Source organism: Acartia tonsa, chromosome 11 (genome assembly GCF_053477335.1).
Source record: "Acartia tonsa isolate MP-2025a chromosome 11, ASM5347733v1, whole genome shotgun sequence".
NCBI classification, from domain to species: Eukaryota; Metazoa; Arthropoda; class Copepoda; order Calanoida; family Acartiidae; genus Acartia; species Acartia tonsa.
In genome coordinates this window covers 18,498,109-18,516,629 of record NC_137270.1, presented here as the reverse complement: position 1 = coordinate 18,516,629, position 18,521 = coordinate 18,498,109, and the positions used below count along the sequence as shown (strand labels likewise).

The 18,521-nt window shown below is 31.2% G+C and overlaps 1 protein-coding gene, 1 long non-coding RNA gene and 1 other non-coding gene across 3 annotated transcripts; 1 reads left to right on the top strand and 2 right to left on the bottom strand.

Moving 5' to 3' along the window:
• Window positions 1–1,233: 1,233 nt before the first annotated feature.
• LOC145331158 (uncharacterized) lies at window positions 1,234–2,187 on the bottom strand. Its single transcript, XR_013883692.1, has 3 exons — window positions 2,151–2,187; window positions 1,678–1,808; window positions 1,234–1,338 (listed from the first exon to the last, which is right to left on the bottom strand). It is a non-coding gene; the product is annotated as an uncharacterized LOC145331158 (long non-coding RNA).
• A 227-nt stretch (window positions 2,188–2,414) lies between these two features.
• On the bottom strand, window positions 2,415–17,082 carry LOC145331157 (uncharacterized). The gene is made up of 9 exons (XM_080175783.1): window positions 16,930–17,082; window positions 14,603–14,679; window positions 13,676–13,921; window positions 10,669–10,726; window positions 10,337–10,424; window positions 6,899–6,952; window positions 6,418–6,482; window positions 3,028–3,077; window positions 2,415–2,487 (listed from the first exon to the last, which is right to left on the bottom strand). Exons 2-9 carry the CDS (start codon window positions 14,674–14,676, stop codon window positions 2,415–2,417), a joined length of 708 nt encoding a protein of 235 aa, XP_080031909.1. The 5' UTR covers window positions 14,677–14,679; window positions 16,930–17,082.
• Window positions 7,261–7,464, top strand: LOC145332984 (small nucleolar RNA U3). Its single transcript, XR_013884397.1, has one exon. It is a non-coding gene; the product is annotated as a small nucleolar RNA U3 (small nucleolar RNA).
• Window positions 17,083–18,521: the final 1,439 nt, after the last annotated feature.

The following is an 18,521-nucleotide window of genomic DNA, read 5'->3' as shown; positions in this document are numbered from 1 at the left end:
AAATAAGTAAATATTAAATTTGATATATTTTTGACGATGCGGGAGGATGTTTTAAAAGAAATGATGAAATAATTTTCAAGGTTTTAAAAAAAAGTTAGCTTCTTTTATGCGAAAAAATTCAATAAAAAGTAAAAATTTTTACCAAAAAGTTGGTCAAATTTTACCAAGTTTTTTTTTTTGTTAAAGTCCAAAAATCTGGACTTAGCCTAAAAATTTACCTTGTCAATTTTTACCAAAAAGTTGGTCAAATTTTACCAAGTTTTTTTTTTTGTTAAAGTCCAAAAATCTGGACTTAGCCTAAAAATTTACCTTGTCAATTTTTACCAAAAAGTTGGTCAAATTTTACCAAGTTTTTTTTTTTGTCAAAGTCCAAAAATCTGGACTTAGCCTAAAAATTTACCTTGTCAATTTTTACCAAAAAGTTGGTAAAAATTGACCAAATTGCGTTTTTTTGTCTAAGTCCGAAAATTCGGACTTAACCTGAAAAATAGAGTTGTAAAATTGACCACATTTTTGGTAAAACTTCCAAAAGTGGTAAAATTTAAAAAAAAAAAAAAAATTTTAAATTTAGGCTTCATTGTATAGAAGTCATTATTTTAAAGTACTACAACTGATTATGAAGAGCTGTTTTTAATTTAAAACACAAAAAACGGGGTTTTTTGTTTCGTCAAATTTTACAAAAAAAATGGTAAAAATTTACTACTTTTTTGGCTAAAATTTTTGCTGGTAAAATTTACCACGAAACTGGTAAATTTTACCAGGTTGACCAGCTTTACCACTTTTCTGGTAAAAGAATTTTTTTTTCTGGTATTTCGTAGAACCTGGGAAAACTCTATTGTTTTATTCTATAATTATTATATTCCTTGTTTATTATCTAGATAAAATTCTCCAACCCCATCTATTGGGTTACTCTGAACTTTCTGAATATTGTCATCAGATTCAATTCTTTTTATTTCAACAAGATTTTAGCTCAAGTTTTTTATAAAACAAAAACAAATTCTGAGTATCATTCCAAAATCAGAATCAGAGGATAATTATATTTGACAGGAACAAGGGATCAGGATTAGGACAAACAATTCTAAAATTGACCCACAACCCATCCCCCTTCTTCTTGTTACCCACTTCCCTTTAGTTACTGAACAATACAAGTATGACGCCAATAAAGTATCAAAAGTTTTAGTAATTTGAAATGAAATTAATTTAGTATTCACGGCTCTGATATTTTTAAATAGCTTAAATGTTTGTGTTCCTAATGTTGTTAGTAGAAGCTCCATTCTTGGTGAACAGATCTTGACTAAAGATGGCACTGCCATTGTTCTTGATTATATCAGGATTTTTCTGAAGAAAAAAAAACAATTAGGTAATAAGGTATATGACCATAGAAGACAACATGCACCATAGTGAGGTAACTGGACAAAGTGTCTCAAAAATCAGCCATTTGACGTCATAAATATGAGGAATAATCCATCTCTTTTTAGTGGTTTTCTTTCCCACTTCTACTCTCATCTTCCTTATTTTTATGACGTCATATGGCTGATTTTTGAGACAGTTTTTCTGCAAGTAATGAAATAAAAATCATGACATTAATACCAGTTTCGCTAACCCAGACCTTCGCCCCCTGAGGGGTAATATCTCAAAGCCACACTGAAACTTTAAAACTCAAAAAAGAAACTTTACCTTAAAAAGTGATTGTTGGAGGTATTCAGCCACTAACTCCAGGTTTCCAGCCTTGTCCTCCTGGAAATTTGGCTTACTTCCAGGTTCTGTTTTGTTGGAGTAGGGTTTTAGAGACATCAGTAACATTCCACCTTGAAAAAATAATTTAACTATGAAAGTGGCAGATATATAGCCTTCTTTTTTTTATTGTTTGTCAGTTGAGATCTCTTTAAATATGAAATTATCGGTTCTTTCATTTCCAGGTATAGTTTTAAGCTTTTTTGATTAATGAAAAATCATAAGATTAATCCCAGTTATGTTAGCACTGACGTGCCGAAATCTGGGATAACAAAACTGGTATTAATATTATTATTTTTATTTTATTATTCGTAGAAAATTGTCTACACTATGAAATGGTTCATTGAATGAATTGGCTATAATCCAGCGGATATTATTCGGTCTCAAGACCCTGATTATCAAATCATAAAAATTACCTTGAGGAAGCATGATCATTCTAGTTGGGTTTCCAGTATCCTTTCCCAATGGATATATTAATACTAGGATGTTACACCAGGTTTTCATGTTCTCTATTTAAAATGAAACTCATACCATGCAAAATTAACGATACAATCCATCCACCCCCTTTACCCTCATCCCCTCCCCTCTTACTGGTTGAATAAAATGATCAACAGATGAGTTCTATGTTAGCATCCCAAATTGACTACAATTTTTCTCCTGTCATAATATCCACGTATATTCTATATCCATTCCTTAGTCATCAACTTCAGATGTTCTTGTGTCATCTCTATAGAAGCTCCGCCGTTTGTGTCCCTTCAAATGGATATATTATTACTTGGATGTTGCGCCAGATTTTTATGATTTTTAAAGACTAAGCCCAATCTGCACCAGTTTTGATTCCTGTGACGTCATAAAAATGAAGAATTCTCCATCTCTTTCTTAAGGGTTTTCTTTCCCACTTTTCCTCTCATCTCCCTCATTTTTATGACGTCACAGGAATCAAAAGTACAAAAGTGGTGCAGATTGGGCTTTGTCATTTTAATGAAATAATACTTGCAGCTGGCTAAAATAACGCTGCCCCCCATCCCCTTCTCTCCTACAAGATGACCGACCTGACCAATAAATAAGATCCATATTTGCAATATAAAATGACGAAAAAATTTCCCTTGTCGATCTATCCACGTATTCTATAACCATTCCCGTGTATAAGAAAACAAGGATGACTACATCCATAAGAAGCAAAGTACAATCATTGATGCACAAGCAGATAAAGATATATAGCAGATTTGACTCAGAACCGGCTCTAATCCAGCGGATATTATTCGGTTTCGAAGCTATACTGAAAAAATTTACCTTATTTGAGGCAGGAACATAATAGTTAGCTCTCCCTGTGGCACTTTAAACTAAAAATAACTTTTATAGGGATCTTAGGGATTACGACATCGTACTTTAAAAAAAGTTACTGGCGGAAAAGATTGAATTTTAAAGTTTTATACAATTCAAAACAGATAAATAACCTTTAGCTTAGAGAAAATTAAAGGAACATATTTTTTTCTGGAGGCAATTTATCTTAAGTGTGTGGTGGTGGCCTAGACCTATGATAAGCTACAAAGATAAGCAAAAAACATATCGGTTCATAAGTTATCGAGATCCTTCAGTACAGACAGAGAGAGACACGCACACACATAGACATAGTGAATACTGATACTTTTATATAAGGATCTGACGGGTAGAAAAAAATATGTCTATAATCTCATGTTGATACAATAACTCCATAAAAATATTCATATTCATGAGATATATTAAATCCAAAAACTCCACCATGAATGAAGAACCTCGCACATTCATAATTGAAATAATTTAATGAAAAGCGAAATGTTAATTTTATGATATTATGCTCGGCAAAGCAACCGCATTAGGCCGCAATAAAACCACGGAAATTGGCTAATGATGATTCGCAAAATTGCCCTTTTGTTGATTACAATTAGTGGTTGAACCGTTTGAACATTAAACTTAATGATTCATGAACCAACTCAAATTTGATAAAAGTCCTCAAAGTTATTGAGCAAACGAAAAAGAAAATGTTGTGTTATACATTTTTGGTGACTGCAAATTAAACTTGTTTTAACAAAAACCTTTTCTTATTTGTTAGCTGAATATTTTTGTGTACTTTTATTTCCTCCTAAATGGTTGGTTCAAACCAGTAGTGTCGAAACTTTTCAACCAATAATTTAGATACACATAAATTGCATTTTTTTCGCTATAGGGATATAACATTTTTTTTTGTTCTTTGGGCAATTGCCGAGCCCTGTTATTTTGAAATGTTAGTCTGATGTAATTTAATTTGATAAAGGTCTCACGGTTAGTTTTTTATTAAATGAATAAGTTAGGGTACAATGTTTGGCACTTTCGATATAAGTAAATGGTAATAACAAACCAACAGAATACAATAATACCTTCAGAAAAATCGATAAAAATAGTTTTCATACTAAATTTTGTTTTTTTTATATTTTTTTCTAAAATGTCATAGCAGAAGATGCAAAATGTCGTCTTAGTTTTTTGAAGGGATTCATCTTCTCTGAAATCTAAATTATCAAAATATTTTTTTTGGTAAATGATTATACGATATATGTCAAACATTTTATCAGAAAAAAATATTTGAAATTATAAAGTAGAAACCTGAATAATTTTTCTTGTGGAAATAGTTTTCGGCAAATGTTGATAAACATATGTCTGCTAGCATTAAGATGTTTGTACTGTCAATACACGTTGGGTTTTATTTAAATAATTTCTTTAAAATGTTTTTTTTTTACATTGTATACCAATAACGCAATATTTGCTATCAGAAAACCTCCGACTAAGACTCGCCTACGACCCGATCTTTTAGGATTGCTTTGTAATTTACATTTTTGAAAGTCTTTCAACAGTATACACAGCAAATTCTCTATTTTTTAACTAACTTTCCGAATCATATACCTAAAGCATTTGAATTGACAAAGGTTATGCTAATATTTTTACCATTCAAGTTTATTTAATATTCTAATAAATAGCGCAACCCTCCAAGTTATGGCTACTTTTCATGAACATATGATCTCTGAATAAGCTCTGATGCAATGTCATATAAGGATATTATAATATTCATTAAAAAAATTGTTATTTTTGCATATATGTTACATTTTACAATGTTTTGTGGCTCAAAAGAAAGACAATTAAAATTTATTTCATATTATATAGTTTAAATTGCATAAGATAACCTAGAAATAGAAAAAAAGTCCCTTTCTTTTTTTGTCGTAAAACAGAAATTAACAAAGATTTTTATTAAAAAACACCTTAGTGTATATACAAAAAATTTTAAATATGGTCACAAAAAGATTCAATTAGTTTATTAAATGTTTCATTAAGCAACTTAAAATGCATTTTAATACCTCTTAATGATTTATTTTTTAAAACATCATTTTATAAAATGTTATTGATTTTTACAGTTATATATTAGAATGTTTTTAAATTTTGTTAACATTTTGTTTTAAATGTAGAAAATTGGTAATTCTAAACATTCAAAAAATGATTTTATTAAATTTTCATCACTTAAATTGCATGTTTGATGAAATTTTCAACTGATAATTCAAGAAAAATCGTTTAAGTTTTATTATATTTTACTTTGAAATGTTAAAAAAATATATTATTGTCAAAAATGTGGAAGTTATACTTTCCTCAAAAAAAGACCTAAAACATGAAAATTAACACGTGTAATGAGATTTTTTTTCTTTCAGGTTTAATTTTAAGTAATTATTGATATTTTTTGTAAAAAGGATTTTATATAAAAAGTTTTAAAACTCGAGTTAAGTAGTGATGCTAAAAAGGTTGCGAATTTATGCAATTTTCTTGCAAAAAAAATTTTCTAGGATTTTAAAAATAGCAAAGGGTGTTATTAGACGTACTTACAGATACAATTGCTAAGTCATTTTGGCCAAACACTAAAATTAAGTTTTTACATCTGAGGGTCCACCCGTGGTCTGGCTAATTATTTATACATTTTCAATTACTATTTTGTCCATAAGTAGCGGATCTATAAAGGGTTACAAAAGTGATTTAGTGATTCTTATTTTGATAGATTGAAATGTGTGATGTTAAATTGTAAATTAATCACTAAATTTGAGTTTGATATGAATTGTTCCATAATATTTATATTATACTCCTAGTTACTTCATCCCTAGTCTTTATTGGAGGCGTGGAAGGCCAAACAAATAGCCTCCAAAGATATAAATTACAACTAATTACAACCAGCAATTTCCGAGATTTTTAGCTTGACACTAAACATTGTTACTTTTTATAATAGGATTAACTAATGTATCTCTATAAAACAAATTGACAAGCAAGTTATTGTTATTTTCTCGTATTCATTCGAATCCGGTGGATAGGAACCGGTTCTCATCCATACGAAAAAACTATGTCTAGCATCGTATTATATCCAGCTTTCTACGAATATATAAATGTACAATCATAAGATTAAAACCGCGGAAGCCGTTTATAATACGATGAAAGAAATAACTATTACATGTTATAGATATTACATTGTGTTAGACGAGTTAATATGCAATGAATTAAAATCTAAATTATATACAGTTAATTTAGCTAAATTAGAATGTGTTCATTCTTGATATAAAATCACGCAACCTTTAAGAAACTCGAGGATTTTAAAAAATCTTTTGAAAAATTTCATAAAGTAAAATATGATCATATTACCTTATTAGGTTGTCCATGTTTGAGGTCTACATTCAAAGCTAGGTTGATTTGAAACTGCGTTGCTTCTAAAAATATAATATATTATCCAGTATGCTTCTAAACCCACTAATAATCGCAGGATTGTAACCGGTTCTCATGTATAAAATCGTATTACAGACATTTTTACGGATACTAAAAAAGTGTATAATTCAAATACCAGTCTTGTTATAATAATAATTTATTTTAATATCCGTGAAAGTTGTCCATAATACGATAGATAAATGCTATTCATCAAATGTTGCTGAAATGTTTAGCAAATTAATGTCGCAAGTGACATATTAGCAATATGAACCATTGATTTCTTAATCTATGACACATTGCATCGTTGAATTTATAGACGAACCTATTACCCTCGCACAACAAGCGGATGCGCTGCGTGTTATGCCAAAGTCATGAGTTTAAAGATTGAAATTTTGTTTGTTATAGAACTTTATTTTTTTACCTGGATCTCCAGAAGGTTGTTGGCCAGCCGTGGACAGACTCACACCCATAGCATCTAAATATAGAAATTGCTACATTAATTATTCACACATAACCTTCCAAGGAGCAGCTGCAGAATTTCTCTACAAACACGTGTGTTATGTAGTCGATAATTTGGCCACTAGGTGTCTTATTTTTTTCAATAGAAACCTCCAACTAGAGGTTACATCTACAAAGTATGTCACCAGATATTAGAAAAAGTATAAAGATAGCATTTCTGAGGCGACACAGCAACTGAATCAAGCTGTGTGTGGAGGTCTACAGCTGGTCAGCAACCTATCCATGTTCTTTTCAACACATGTCCCAAAAAGGTCAGTACAAGGTAAGATTATATTTCACAGAATCATTTCTGTAGTATATATTCTTTGATTCTTTCCGAAATATAAAGATAGCAAAGCCATGATGATGAATAGAATGTCATGTCCTGAGCGTGAGAAGTCGTTGATGGTTGACTCCATCACCATATCGATGATCGCTTGGAAGTCACTTTGTGATCTCCTAGATGGTCCATGACATCGGCTGAGTGGTTAAATTCATATCTCTGTTGTATGCTAGACATATGCTAAACAATTTCAAATACTGGCAGCTTTACAAGCGCTTATTTACACTAGGTAAAAACAATCAAGCGGATTCGCTCCTAGCCTCTAGGGGCTTCTCTACTGAAAGTTTAAGAAGGGAAAAGGTTAGACCACAAAATATGGTTAATTAAAGTGAATAAGGGGGGGGGGGGTGTCCATACGCGATGATAAGGCCACTAAACCATAAAAGAATTTTTAAAATCTTCAGAGACAAACAAGAATCTTTATAGTAAAAGAGAAACATATCAGTTTATTGGGTAGCGAGATCTATTTATATGCACAAACAGACAAACATTCCACCACTTGAGTCCATTATCTATAATTCAAAGAAGCTTGATGTCTGTCCCTTAAGATCTCGGTAACCACTGAACCGATTGTATTCTACTCTTCAGGGTATATACCTATTGGTCCTGTGGTGGTTTTAAGCTATTTTCTTGGGGGGTGGGACACCCCCAACCACCCAAAAACAAAAAATCCTCCAACCCCCCCCCCCTTTTTTTTTGGTAGGCATCAGCAGAGCGAAATTTTTTTAACAAATCTGTACTAGGCATCAGCCTGCATGTAGCAGAGCCTATTTTTTAAAAATAAATTCTATATATGGGAGTTGAGTTCCCCTCACCTCATAGGGCGAAGCCCTAGAGGCTAGGGGCGAAGACGCTAGTAATCTATAAATTCCTAAGAAATTATATTTTTTGCTACTTCTAATCCACGCAATTCTATTTTACAAGGAAAAAAGTAGAATTAAAGTTTAAAGATTTAAAAGTCTTTCTGAGAACTGTCATTTTCATTCCTGAACAATTTCAGAGTCCATAAAAAACAGCACAATATAAATAATTTGAAATTTTACCATTATTCTTAAGTAAACAAGGATGACAACATCCATAAAAGCGAAGCACTGAAACGATAGGACAAACGGACAATAATGGATAGTGTCAGAACTGAATAATCAGAATATAAAAGTATAAGAGTCGAAGAAAAATTGTAAGTAAATTTGTTGAAAATCTGCTTGATACAGGATAATGTTTATGGACATACTTACATTTTAAGACTTGATTATAGAGTTGCTTCGCTTTCTAAATCGTACCCAACTACTACAGGAATCATCATGCAGAGTTTGAAATCGACAGGACAATTCTAACATGCCTAAATTAACGAATAAAAGCTATCTATCTCGGACGGACGGACCGACCCTAATTATAGAAAAGCTTCGCTTTTAATAATTATGATAAAATATACAACATATTTTAAGTTGTGTTTATTTGTAGAAACAGAATTTTTCTCATAAAAAAAGTTTTGAACTGATATTCACATAATCTAATCAACTCAACCAGGATTATGTATTCTTCTCCAGTGAGAGAGGGGATATTGGGCTGTTAATTACACTTGTTCCCAAAGTCTTGTAAAAACGTTTTCTTATTCATTGGCTTAACAACCTTGGGGACTTTTAATGAATTTTGATTGGCTAGTTCATTTAGTTGAGTATCCAAACGTTTCAACAACTAATTGTAATCTACAGAAGGGTAATTTTGTTTATCATTATTAGAGGATATACAACAATTTATCGGACATTGTTAACATCCCTTTAGATCCCTGATTCTTTTCAGAAGCGTAGATGATCTATTTGATTGGTTGGTTCAAACCTCTCAACCAATATCTTTAATTCACAAATGGGGCAAATTTGTTTATCATCATTGGGATTGTTTATCAATTTAACACCCCGTGTCTTATCTCTTGAGATCCCTGATCTTTTCTGTTTTTGAGATTTATTATTACTTGGATCTTACACCAGATTATCATGTACTCTGAAACTTGTAGCTTACTAAAAATAACGATCAGTCTATCTACCTGTTTTACCCCATCCCCTCCCGTCTTACACAATGATCTTATTTATAAATGAGGTCTATGTTACCAACCTTAAATTGACGATAATTCCCCCCTCCCCCCCCCCCTGTCATCATATCCACGTTTATTATACATTAATTCCTTTACATCAAATAAGGTTCTTGGAGAAATTCTAGTATTCTAGTTCTAGTAAAAAATGCTCTTTAAAATCTTTTTAACAAAAGTTTTATAAAAGCTGCACCACTTCTTATTAAATTCTTCTTTGTGTACTATATTAATATGCTGTTCTCTCGAACTAATTAAAATTTATTTTTGGAAAAGTTTAATTTTGATTAAGTGTTTTGAATAGTCTATTTTGGGATAAAATAATATAAAATTAAAATTTTGTACCTATGAAAAAACCAATTAAATATAAGTGGGATATTTTTTATGAATGCTTAAAACAAGGCCAAAAAAGGTAATAAAAAGAACAATTACACAATACAATCAAAATACCTAAACATTTACATGCATATGTATTCAAAAACCAATACAAAAGTTGCTAAAAAGTGTAATCAAGGACGACTCTAACCATGAAAGATTTCATACCTAATGTTTGCATAAAATATTAAGACGCCTATCTTACATAACAGATATGCATTTTCTGTTTTCTTAATTTAATTATAATTATGAAGATGCTTTGTTTTTTACCTTGTTGTCATTCCAAAATCATCATTCCAAAAATCAGATGAATGTAGTAATTTTATAATAAACAAAAAAATCAGTTGTCGCAAAAGTTAAAAAAAAAAGATTGTAAAAAGTATGCATTTTCTGGTAACGATTTTGTTGTTGCTACGGTTTCTAAACTGTTTTTAATTGTTGTAGGATCCATTATTTAAAGTTTGAAATTTATTGGACAATTCTAAAATTCCCAAATCAACAATAAGATCTATCTGTAGGGACGGACTGACAGACCATATCTTGAAGAAAGTAACATTTACCTGGATTAAAAACCGGTTGCTGGGCATTGTTGATATTGTTTGCTGGAGCAATACCACCAGTCGGTCCTGTTATCATAGGTTGACTTTCCTAAAGGCAAATAAAAAAATATAATAATCGATATATATAATTATTTGGAAAGTGCAACAGATTTTCATGTACTCTGATAACGCTCAGCTGGCTAAAATAATAATTCACCCATTTTACCTCATTCCCTCCCCTCCTACTGAACAAACGGACTTACAAATGAGGTCAATATTAGCAACTTAAACTAATGACAAATTTCCCGCCATTTCAAATCATATAGTTTAGTTTCAAATCCTTATATATTTACCTGAACGGGTTTTCTTTCAACTGGAACAATCTTTTGAGGGTTAGCGGCATTCTGCATACTAAAATAATACAAAAATTTGACTAAAAGTTTATACTATAGATCAAATTAAAAAACATTCTTTTTAAAAGTTGAACCCTGTTGTGCACAGTATTTTGCTATAGTATCCCATTACTTTATATCTTTTACCTACATGTCGGTAAAGAATTAGAAATTTTATGCATTTTAGAATTAGGTTTAGCATTTTACCAAGCAAAAATCAGACACCTTAAAGGATAATACGATTGGGATACATTAAATAAAATTATTAGTAGGATATTTTGACACTGCTAGTTTTGAACCAATCGATTAAAATTCAATAAACAAAGTTTTTGAGACAACAAAAAAGATAACACAGTCATAAAACTTTAGGTACAAGTGAAATTTACGGTCTATTGTACCCTCCTTCATTGAGGAAAACTACAATCATTGACTGATGAAATACGTGTTGATATTTAGGCGGATTTTGACCTTGGTAGCATAAATAGTGCGTAATAGGATTTAAGGCATTTTCCCACAAAGTGCCCTGGTGAGCATAGAACCCCCCCCCCCCCCCCAATATTCTCTAAATGAATTGAAACTAGTGATAGGGAAGTTTTTCGTTTTTTTGTTTATTCCTTTAAGTCAGTTTAGGTTAGGTTATATTGGGTAAAAAAAAATTCACTTACTTTCAAAATGTTCTAAAAATATGATGGGGGGATGAGGGTTATTTGTGTGATTTTTAGGCATTTTGTGGGAAAGCACCGACTTTTATATTTATGAATGTTTAATAATTGCTGTTAATATAACATCTATTATTATAAGAAATTATGGTATTATAACTCCTATCATATACAAAAATATTCTGCATTGATAAAAAAAATATTTCCTATTATCATATACTAGCGGCTGCGCATCAACAGACCTCTATTGGCACCTCAACTTTTAATTTTAGAATTTAAAAGAAACTTTTTTTCTAAGTGCGTTTTTAGGGAGGAAGGGATTTTTCCACAGATCTTTGTAAAAACTGTTAGCATGTCCGTCTGTCTGTGTTTTTAAAGCATAAGTATTCTCTAACCGCTAATAATTTATGTTAATGGATTGTCCCCCCACCATTCTGAAAAGTTACCATAAGGGCGTAGCCACTATTTAAAAAAAAATAGGAATACATTAATATAAGGAAGTAAAGATTTTTTGTCTAAATCTGTAGATTTCGATGACACTCAACCAGTTGAGTTCTTCAATTTAGGGAAGCCTCACATAGGTCCTAGAGTGGTTTTTGGTTATTTTGCCCTTGGATGCTAAGGGCGCAGCCTCTAGTATTTTTATTTTTATGAAATGTATAAATTTTGTTCTTGAACCTGGTAAACAGAAAGTTTGAATTAATATCAACCTGTAAATGACATTTATTTAGGTATATGAAATTAAAACTATATTCACATTTTAACTCTACTGATTTATATAAACAACATTGCACTTAATACTTTACACATAAATAGTGGCTTCACCCACATAATTCAGGAGCTCTGTATTAGAGGGGAGAGAAAGGGACTTAAAAATGGCCTAAAACCTAATTAAAGACTTCCAGGAAAGGGAAAACTTCATGTGCTTCGGAGATCTTAATGGTCAAACAAAAACTTCATTTCACTATATTGTAACGAAGACAATTTTTGCCTAGTAGCGAAGCAATATATTTTTTTTATTTAAAACAATAAAACTTATATATAAAAGTATTGTGAGATGTTTAAAAGATAGCATAAGGTAAGAATATATGTAGATTTTCTTATATCAATCTGACAGACGCACTGACACTTATGGACAAATTCAAGTTACAAAGTAATTGCCCTTTATGACGGCTCCTAATTCAATTCTTTTAAGCATATTTATGTTGGTTATGAGCTATATTAAATAAAATTTTGTCTTACATCTTACAATATGTTTGCAGTTCATTGACATGCAAAATATAAAATAAAAAGCAGTACAAATATGTAAAATCTTTTTTTATACAAACAGTTTGAACACATATTAGTTGAAGTTTAAATAGTCGTATGTGAAGTTCACATATGCTTACTAAATACAGGATGAGAAAAAGATGAGAAAAAATCTGTCAATTGTTTTGCTAAATTGTGAGAAAATTTAATCAAAACATTTTAACTTCTTTTTATGCATGACCGACAGACTGACGGACAAAGTAAATTAAATAATTCAAGCTTATAGATACAGCGAGTCTTAACCAAAAATTTCAGCCACTTGTCTTCAATTGCAGCCATGAAAATCTCACTTACCCCATAGCGTCAAGGACGTACTGACTGACTGACGGACGGACAGACGGTCAAGTGAATTATAGAGTAGCTTTGCAACTAGGTTAAAGAACAGAAGCTCAATGAATGCAAAGGGTGGCAAACATAAGGGAAAAAAATTTATTTAAATGCATTTAAATTTAGGAATTCAATAGTTGGGGGTAGTCAAAATCAAATTACAAGTCCCTGAATCCTTGGTAGTGTCTACAGATTTGGGTAGTAAATCAAAATATATCTTTTTATCTTTTGTGCCTTAAGTTGCATGCTTAGACACAATTTATTTCTTTAGGTAGTTGATTATTTTAGTAGCGTAGCTACTCTATAACATTATTCGTCCGTTAATCCATAATTCTAGATTATGTAAAAAAAACGGCTATTAATTCACATCACAAATTTTTATGTAACATGAATATATTTTTATAATATAATAATGACACTTCATAATAAGAGCAAAACTACTTGAATCCATGTGTTATTCAGTCATTTTATGCAAAGCGCTAATAAGATGCAAGTCTGTACCGCCAAATTTTAATAAAAGTCTCAAAAATTTTTTAGCCAACGAATGAGGAAAAGTGTCTTTAAATCTTTTAGTTTGTATAATTTACATATTAATGTCCCCTCCCTGCATGCAATGGTGTGTATTTAAAATGACAAAATTAAATCACCATAATTAGGATTAAAAGTACTCTAACCTGAAAAGTGAAGCTATTTGTTCAGCAATTTTAGCCGCTTCTGGTGACGAAGTTTTACTCACAGCAATTTTGGGGGCATCGAACTCTTGTAGCCAGGACTGTAATGGGGTTCGATTCCCTTTTACATTTTCATTTTTACCAGTTCTTTTTATATGATCACTTTTGTGTGGATGAAACAAATATTGTTTAAAGTCTTGTTCATTGTTTATTTGTTGGCGTTCTGATTGAAATTTCATTTGAGGTTTGCTGAAAATAATTATAATTAAAATAGCAAACAATTTTCAATTTAAATAAAAATAAATCAATAATTTTACAGCATACATAATTACCAGGGACAATTAAATTGATGTACGTACATCCCAAATGATGATACACAAATCACCCCCTTCTGTAAATTACAATTAGTGGTTGAAATGTTTGGACACTAAACTTAATCAACCAACTAATCAAAATTCAATCCAAGTCCCCAAAGTTGTTTAGAAACGTTAATACAAAACTTTGGGAACTAGTGAGCAAAATTTGGGTTCCAGGTATAATCCGACAGGCCTTGTTCATACAGGTCTCCTTGAAACTTTGAACGACTTCTTTGATTATCAAAACTTTTCATCTTAAGCCATACTTAAATACATGGAAAACAGTAAAAGTGTCGAACTGTGACGTCAGAAAAAATTAACAATTAACCAATGAGAGGCCGCTATATATTTTACCACAATAAATACTGGCTTCTTATTGTTTAATTGTTAATTTTTTCTGACGTCATAGTTCGACACTTTTACTGTTTTTAAATACATGTTGTAAGAATCTACAATTAAAGGTTTTAAATTAAACGGACTTGGTAACAAAGTAACATAACTGTCCACTAGGGACATAAAGAAGTCAAGTCCTAAATGTAAAAGTAAAAATACTTTTTTCAAATTAATGTTTCACCTATTTTGATTAGTGGCACTCAAGAAATTAACACAGCAGGAGAAGAGGAGTAAAATTTTCACAGATATCATCATGACCTAAAATCAATAATAAATGTAAATTTTACATCATTCTTATATAAATGTAATAGGATCTGTGTGTACCAAAGGATCTCGCTAACCGCTGAACCGATCTGGTTCTCCTTTACAATGAAGTTTCTTAAAAGTCCTTGAAAGGCTTACAACTATTTTTTGGGGAGCCACTGTATGTCTAGCTGGGCCTTTATACGTATACGAGTGTTGAAACATTTTCTTTTCAGAACTGCAATATGAATCCCTTCTCCCCACACCCCTCTAAAACTAAGTCTAACAAAACTGGTCTTAATATTTGTAGAAAACTGTCTGTAATATGAAACTATATATTTTTTTTCGGAATGGATGAGAAACGGTTCTAGTCCAGCGAATAATAATCCGGTTTGGATGCCATACTGGAAATTACTATTCTTGAATTTAGTTTATATAAATTTGAAAACACATTACATATTCTTTGAAACATGAATAAGTAAAAGTTGGTAATATTCTTACAATTACTATTGCGTCAATATTTACCCCTCCTTAATTTTTTTGAGCCATCCAAAACAGGGATCTAAAGGGATAAGACATTGGACGATAAATTTATGCGCATCTCTAATAATAATACAAAAAATTACACCCCTCATGGAGACCTCAACTCTTGACCCCCTTTACAAGGGTCTATACACTACACCACATCACTCTGATACACCCCCCTCCCCCAAAAAAGGGGATGTTCGATGTTAAAAAGTCTCAACCATCCTACGACCCATGTAAAGCTTCCATAAATCGGAGAACAAAATCGGTTTAGTAGATGGATAACATTCTAGAAAGCTTGAATTGAAAGAAAAACTTATTTTTAGTAGTAAGGAGGAAATCTGTCCTCGATCGATTTAGGTGACTATGCCTAAAAGTTTTCTCCGATGTTGTATGGTTTACTTTAGTCCCTCGGGAGAAAAGTGGTTACCAGCTATTTTTAACCTCTCGATCTATTTCATGCATTTTCTCAATATTATCATCTATAATACAAAGTAGAACGATGTCTGTGTGTCTGTTTGTCTGTCTGTTTGTTTGTTTGTAGCGAAGGATCTCGCTAACCGCTGAACCGATCGGGTTCTCCTTTACAGGGTAGCTTCTCATAGGTCCCAGGAAGGTTTATAACTATTTTCTTGGGGGGTGGGACACCCCAAACCCCCCATAAAATGAAAAATCTTCCCCCCCCCCCAAAAAAAATATTTTTTTTTACTTTTTCTTTTAAAATCTAAAATAAGAAATTTAATTATTAAATTCGACTCTCTCCTCCTCAAGTGCCTCTAGAGGCCTCTAGGGACGTAGCCGCTAGTATTATATAAAGTAGTAAGGATTTTTTAGTCTGAAGCTTAAGATCTCACTTAAAAGCTACTAAACTGACTTAGTTTTTTATTATTATTATTCTATAATTTATTGGGTTTTTTAAAAAAAGAATGCAATATTGGTAAATTATTAAATAGATTATCATTAAAATCAATAAGTAAACTTCACATAACTCCTGTGATGGTTTTAGGAAATTCTTTTTCCAAACCTAAGGCTAGGGGCATAACCTCTAGTTATCTAAAAAGTAAGCACAAAAAAGCGTAAAAAGTGTGATTGCTCACAGCTTATACCAAGAACGAAATTAATTTTTAAACAAACACGAACCCTATACGTGGTTTTCATCTGTCGTTGCAAGGCAACATATAGTAAAATTGTCGACCTCTCCATTTGCCCCCCAAATATTATTTAAGAATTATTTCACTTGTTGGTTATACCATTATAAGAAGAACGACAAAAAGTTGCGAATCACAAAGTAATTATTGACAGACAAAAGGATATTATACAGCAGATGTTCAAAGGTCATGCAATAAGAGAGAAAGAAAGAGAAAGTAAATAAAAAGATTCGAAAATATCAATAATATTACTGAAAAGTATATGTATATCACATTTCCCCCATTGCGTATGGATTGAGGTACAATTGAACATAAATACAGCGTATATAATAGAATTGATTTGTCACTAGAAGATTCTACACTATACAATATGTTATTCTTATTTAAAAAATAAGATATTTACCTATCGCATCGTATTATAGACAGCTTTCTGCGGATATCAAAATTAAAAGTAATAAAATTTAACCTAGTTTATCTAAAATAAAGTTTATTGATTTAAATTCATGATTTTCAGTATGGCTGAGAACATGTTTCAATCCAGCGGATATTAATCGGTTTTAATGCTTAGAAATAGTAAATGATAAAATCTTACCTACGAATAATAATACTATTTTTATTATTATGTACACATTGTTCCAACAATGATAAATCATTTGTAATTGAACATCGTTCTACTTTTGTATAACTTTTCTTTTAAATCCGTAAATGTAATTCAACTCATTTTTTCTTGCTATTGATTATAATATTCCCCAGTAATCATCTGAAATTAAATAATATTTTAAATTGATATATTATTTAAAACCTATAGTATAAAGTAAAAATCTTTTATTGTCTGTAGCTTAAATTTTGATAACTACTGAACCGATTGAGTTCTCTATTTTAGAGAAGCTTCACGTCAGTCCCTAAATGGTTTTAGGCTATTTTTTTCCATCCCTTACCCCTAGGTGATTGGGGCTCACCTTCTAGCGGTGCAAAAAGAACTAAAATGGTTTTTCAGTTATTTTTTATGAATATAGGATATAAGTGGAATTAATAAAAGAGGGTATTTTAGCCTGCTAATATGGACCTCATTTATTGGTCAGTTAATTCATAAAGAAGTTAGAAGGGGGTAACTTTCTTTTAGCCAGCTGTAAGTATCACTTTATTAGAGTACATGAAAATTTGGTGCAACATCCAAGTAATAATATATCGATTTCTCTAACGCACTTTTAATATTACTTTCACTAAGAGACTCTATGTGAAACTAAAGTAACGCTATTTTTTATTGAAAGTAAAAGTTGAGAAATGAATTGAAAGTACCGTTGAATTTTTCCCAAACAGACCCTTGGAGTAAGTATAAAAATAAATCATTGTCACAAATACATTTTACTTAAATATGTATTTTATAAAGGAAAAGGATGACTGTTTGTCTGAGTGTTTGTATGTTTGTACCGAAGGATCTCGCTAACCGCTGAACCGAACGGGTTCTCTTTAACAGGGTAGCTTCTCATAAGTCCCGGGAAGGTTTATTACTTTTTGGGGGGAGGGTACCACCACTCTTTCAAGAGCAATCACAAAAAATCTATTTATTTATGTCTATATAATCCTACGCAACATAGCTAGGTATCGTGGAAACTTGAAAGCAACATAAATAGGTATCGTATTATTTTTTTAAACCAAACATTTAAAGTGCCACTAGAGGCTTCTATAACCGCTAGTCCGAATATAAAGTAAGAAAAAAATTATTATAGGTTCTCGTAAGGCTTATAAATATTTTAGGGGAATGTACCACCACCCTCTCAAGAGACATCGTATTATAGACAGCCTACTGCGGATATTAAAATGAAAAATTTTATGAGATAAATAAAAAAAACTGTCTTGTGAGCCTCGAGGGGCCAAAGGCCCAAGTTAACAAAACTAGTTTTATTATCATGATTTTTTATTATTCGTGGAAAATTATTTCTAATACGATGCTATACATGATTTATAAGCATGGCCTAAAACCGGTTCTAATACTTATAGTACAAATTAGTAAATTGACATGATAGCATTAAAAGTCTAGAAGTATCTTTGCGTAATTACATCAAAGTTAGGGATCTTAAGGGATAAGACAATCGATGTAACGTTAATTGATGTACATCCCCGGTGATGATAAACAAATTCTCCTTCCTATAAATTAAATAAAGTTATAATAGAAAGTTACGA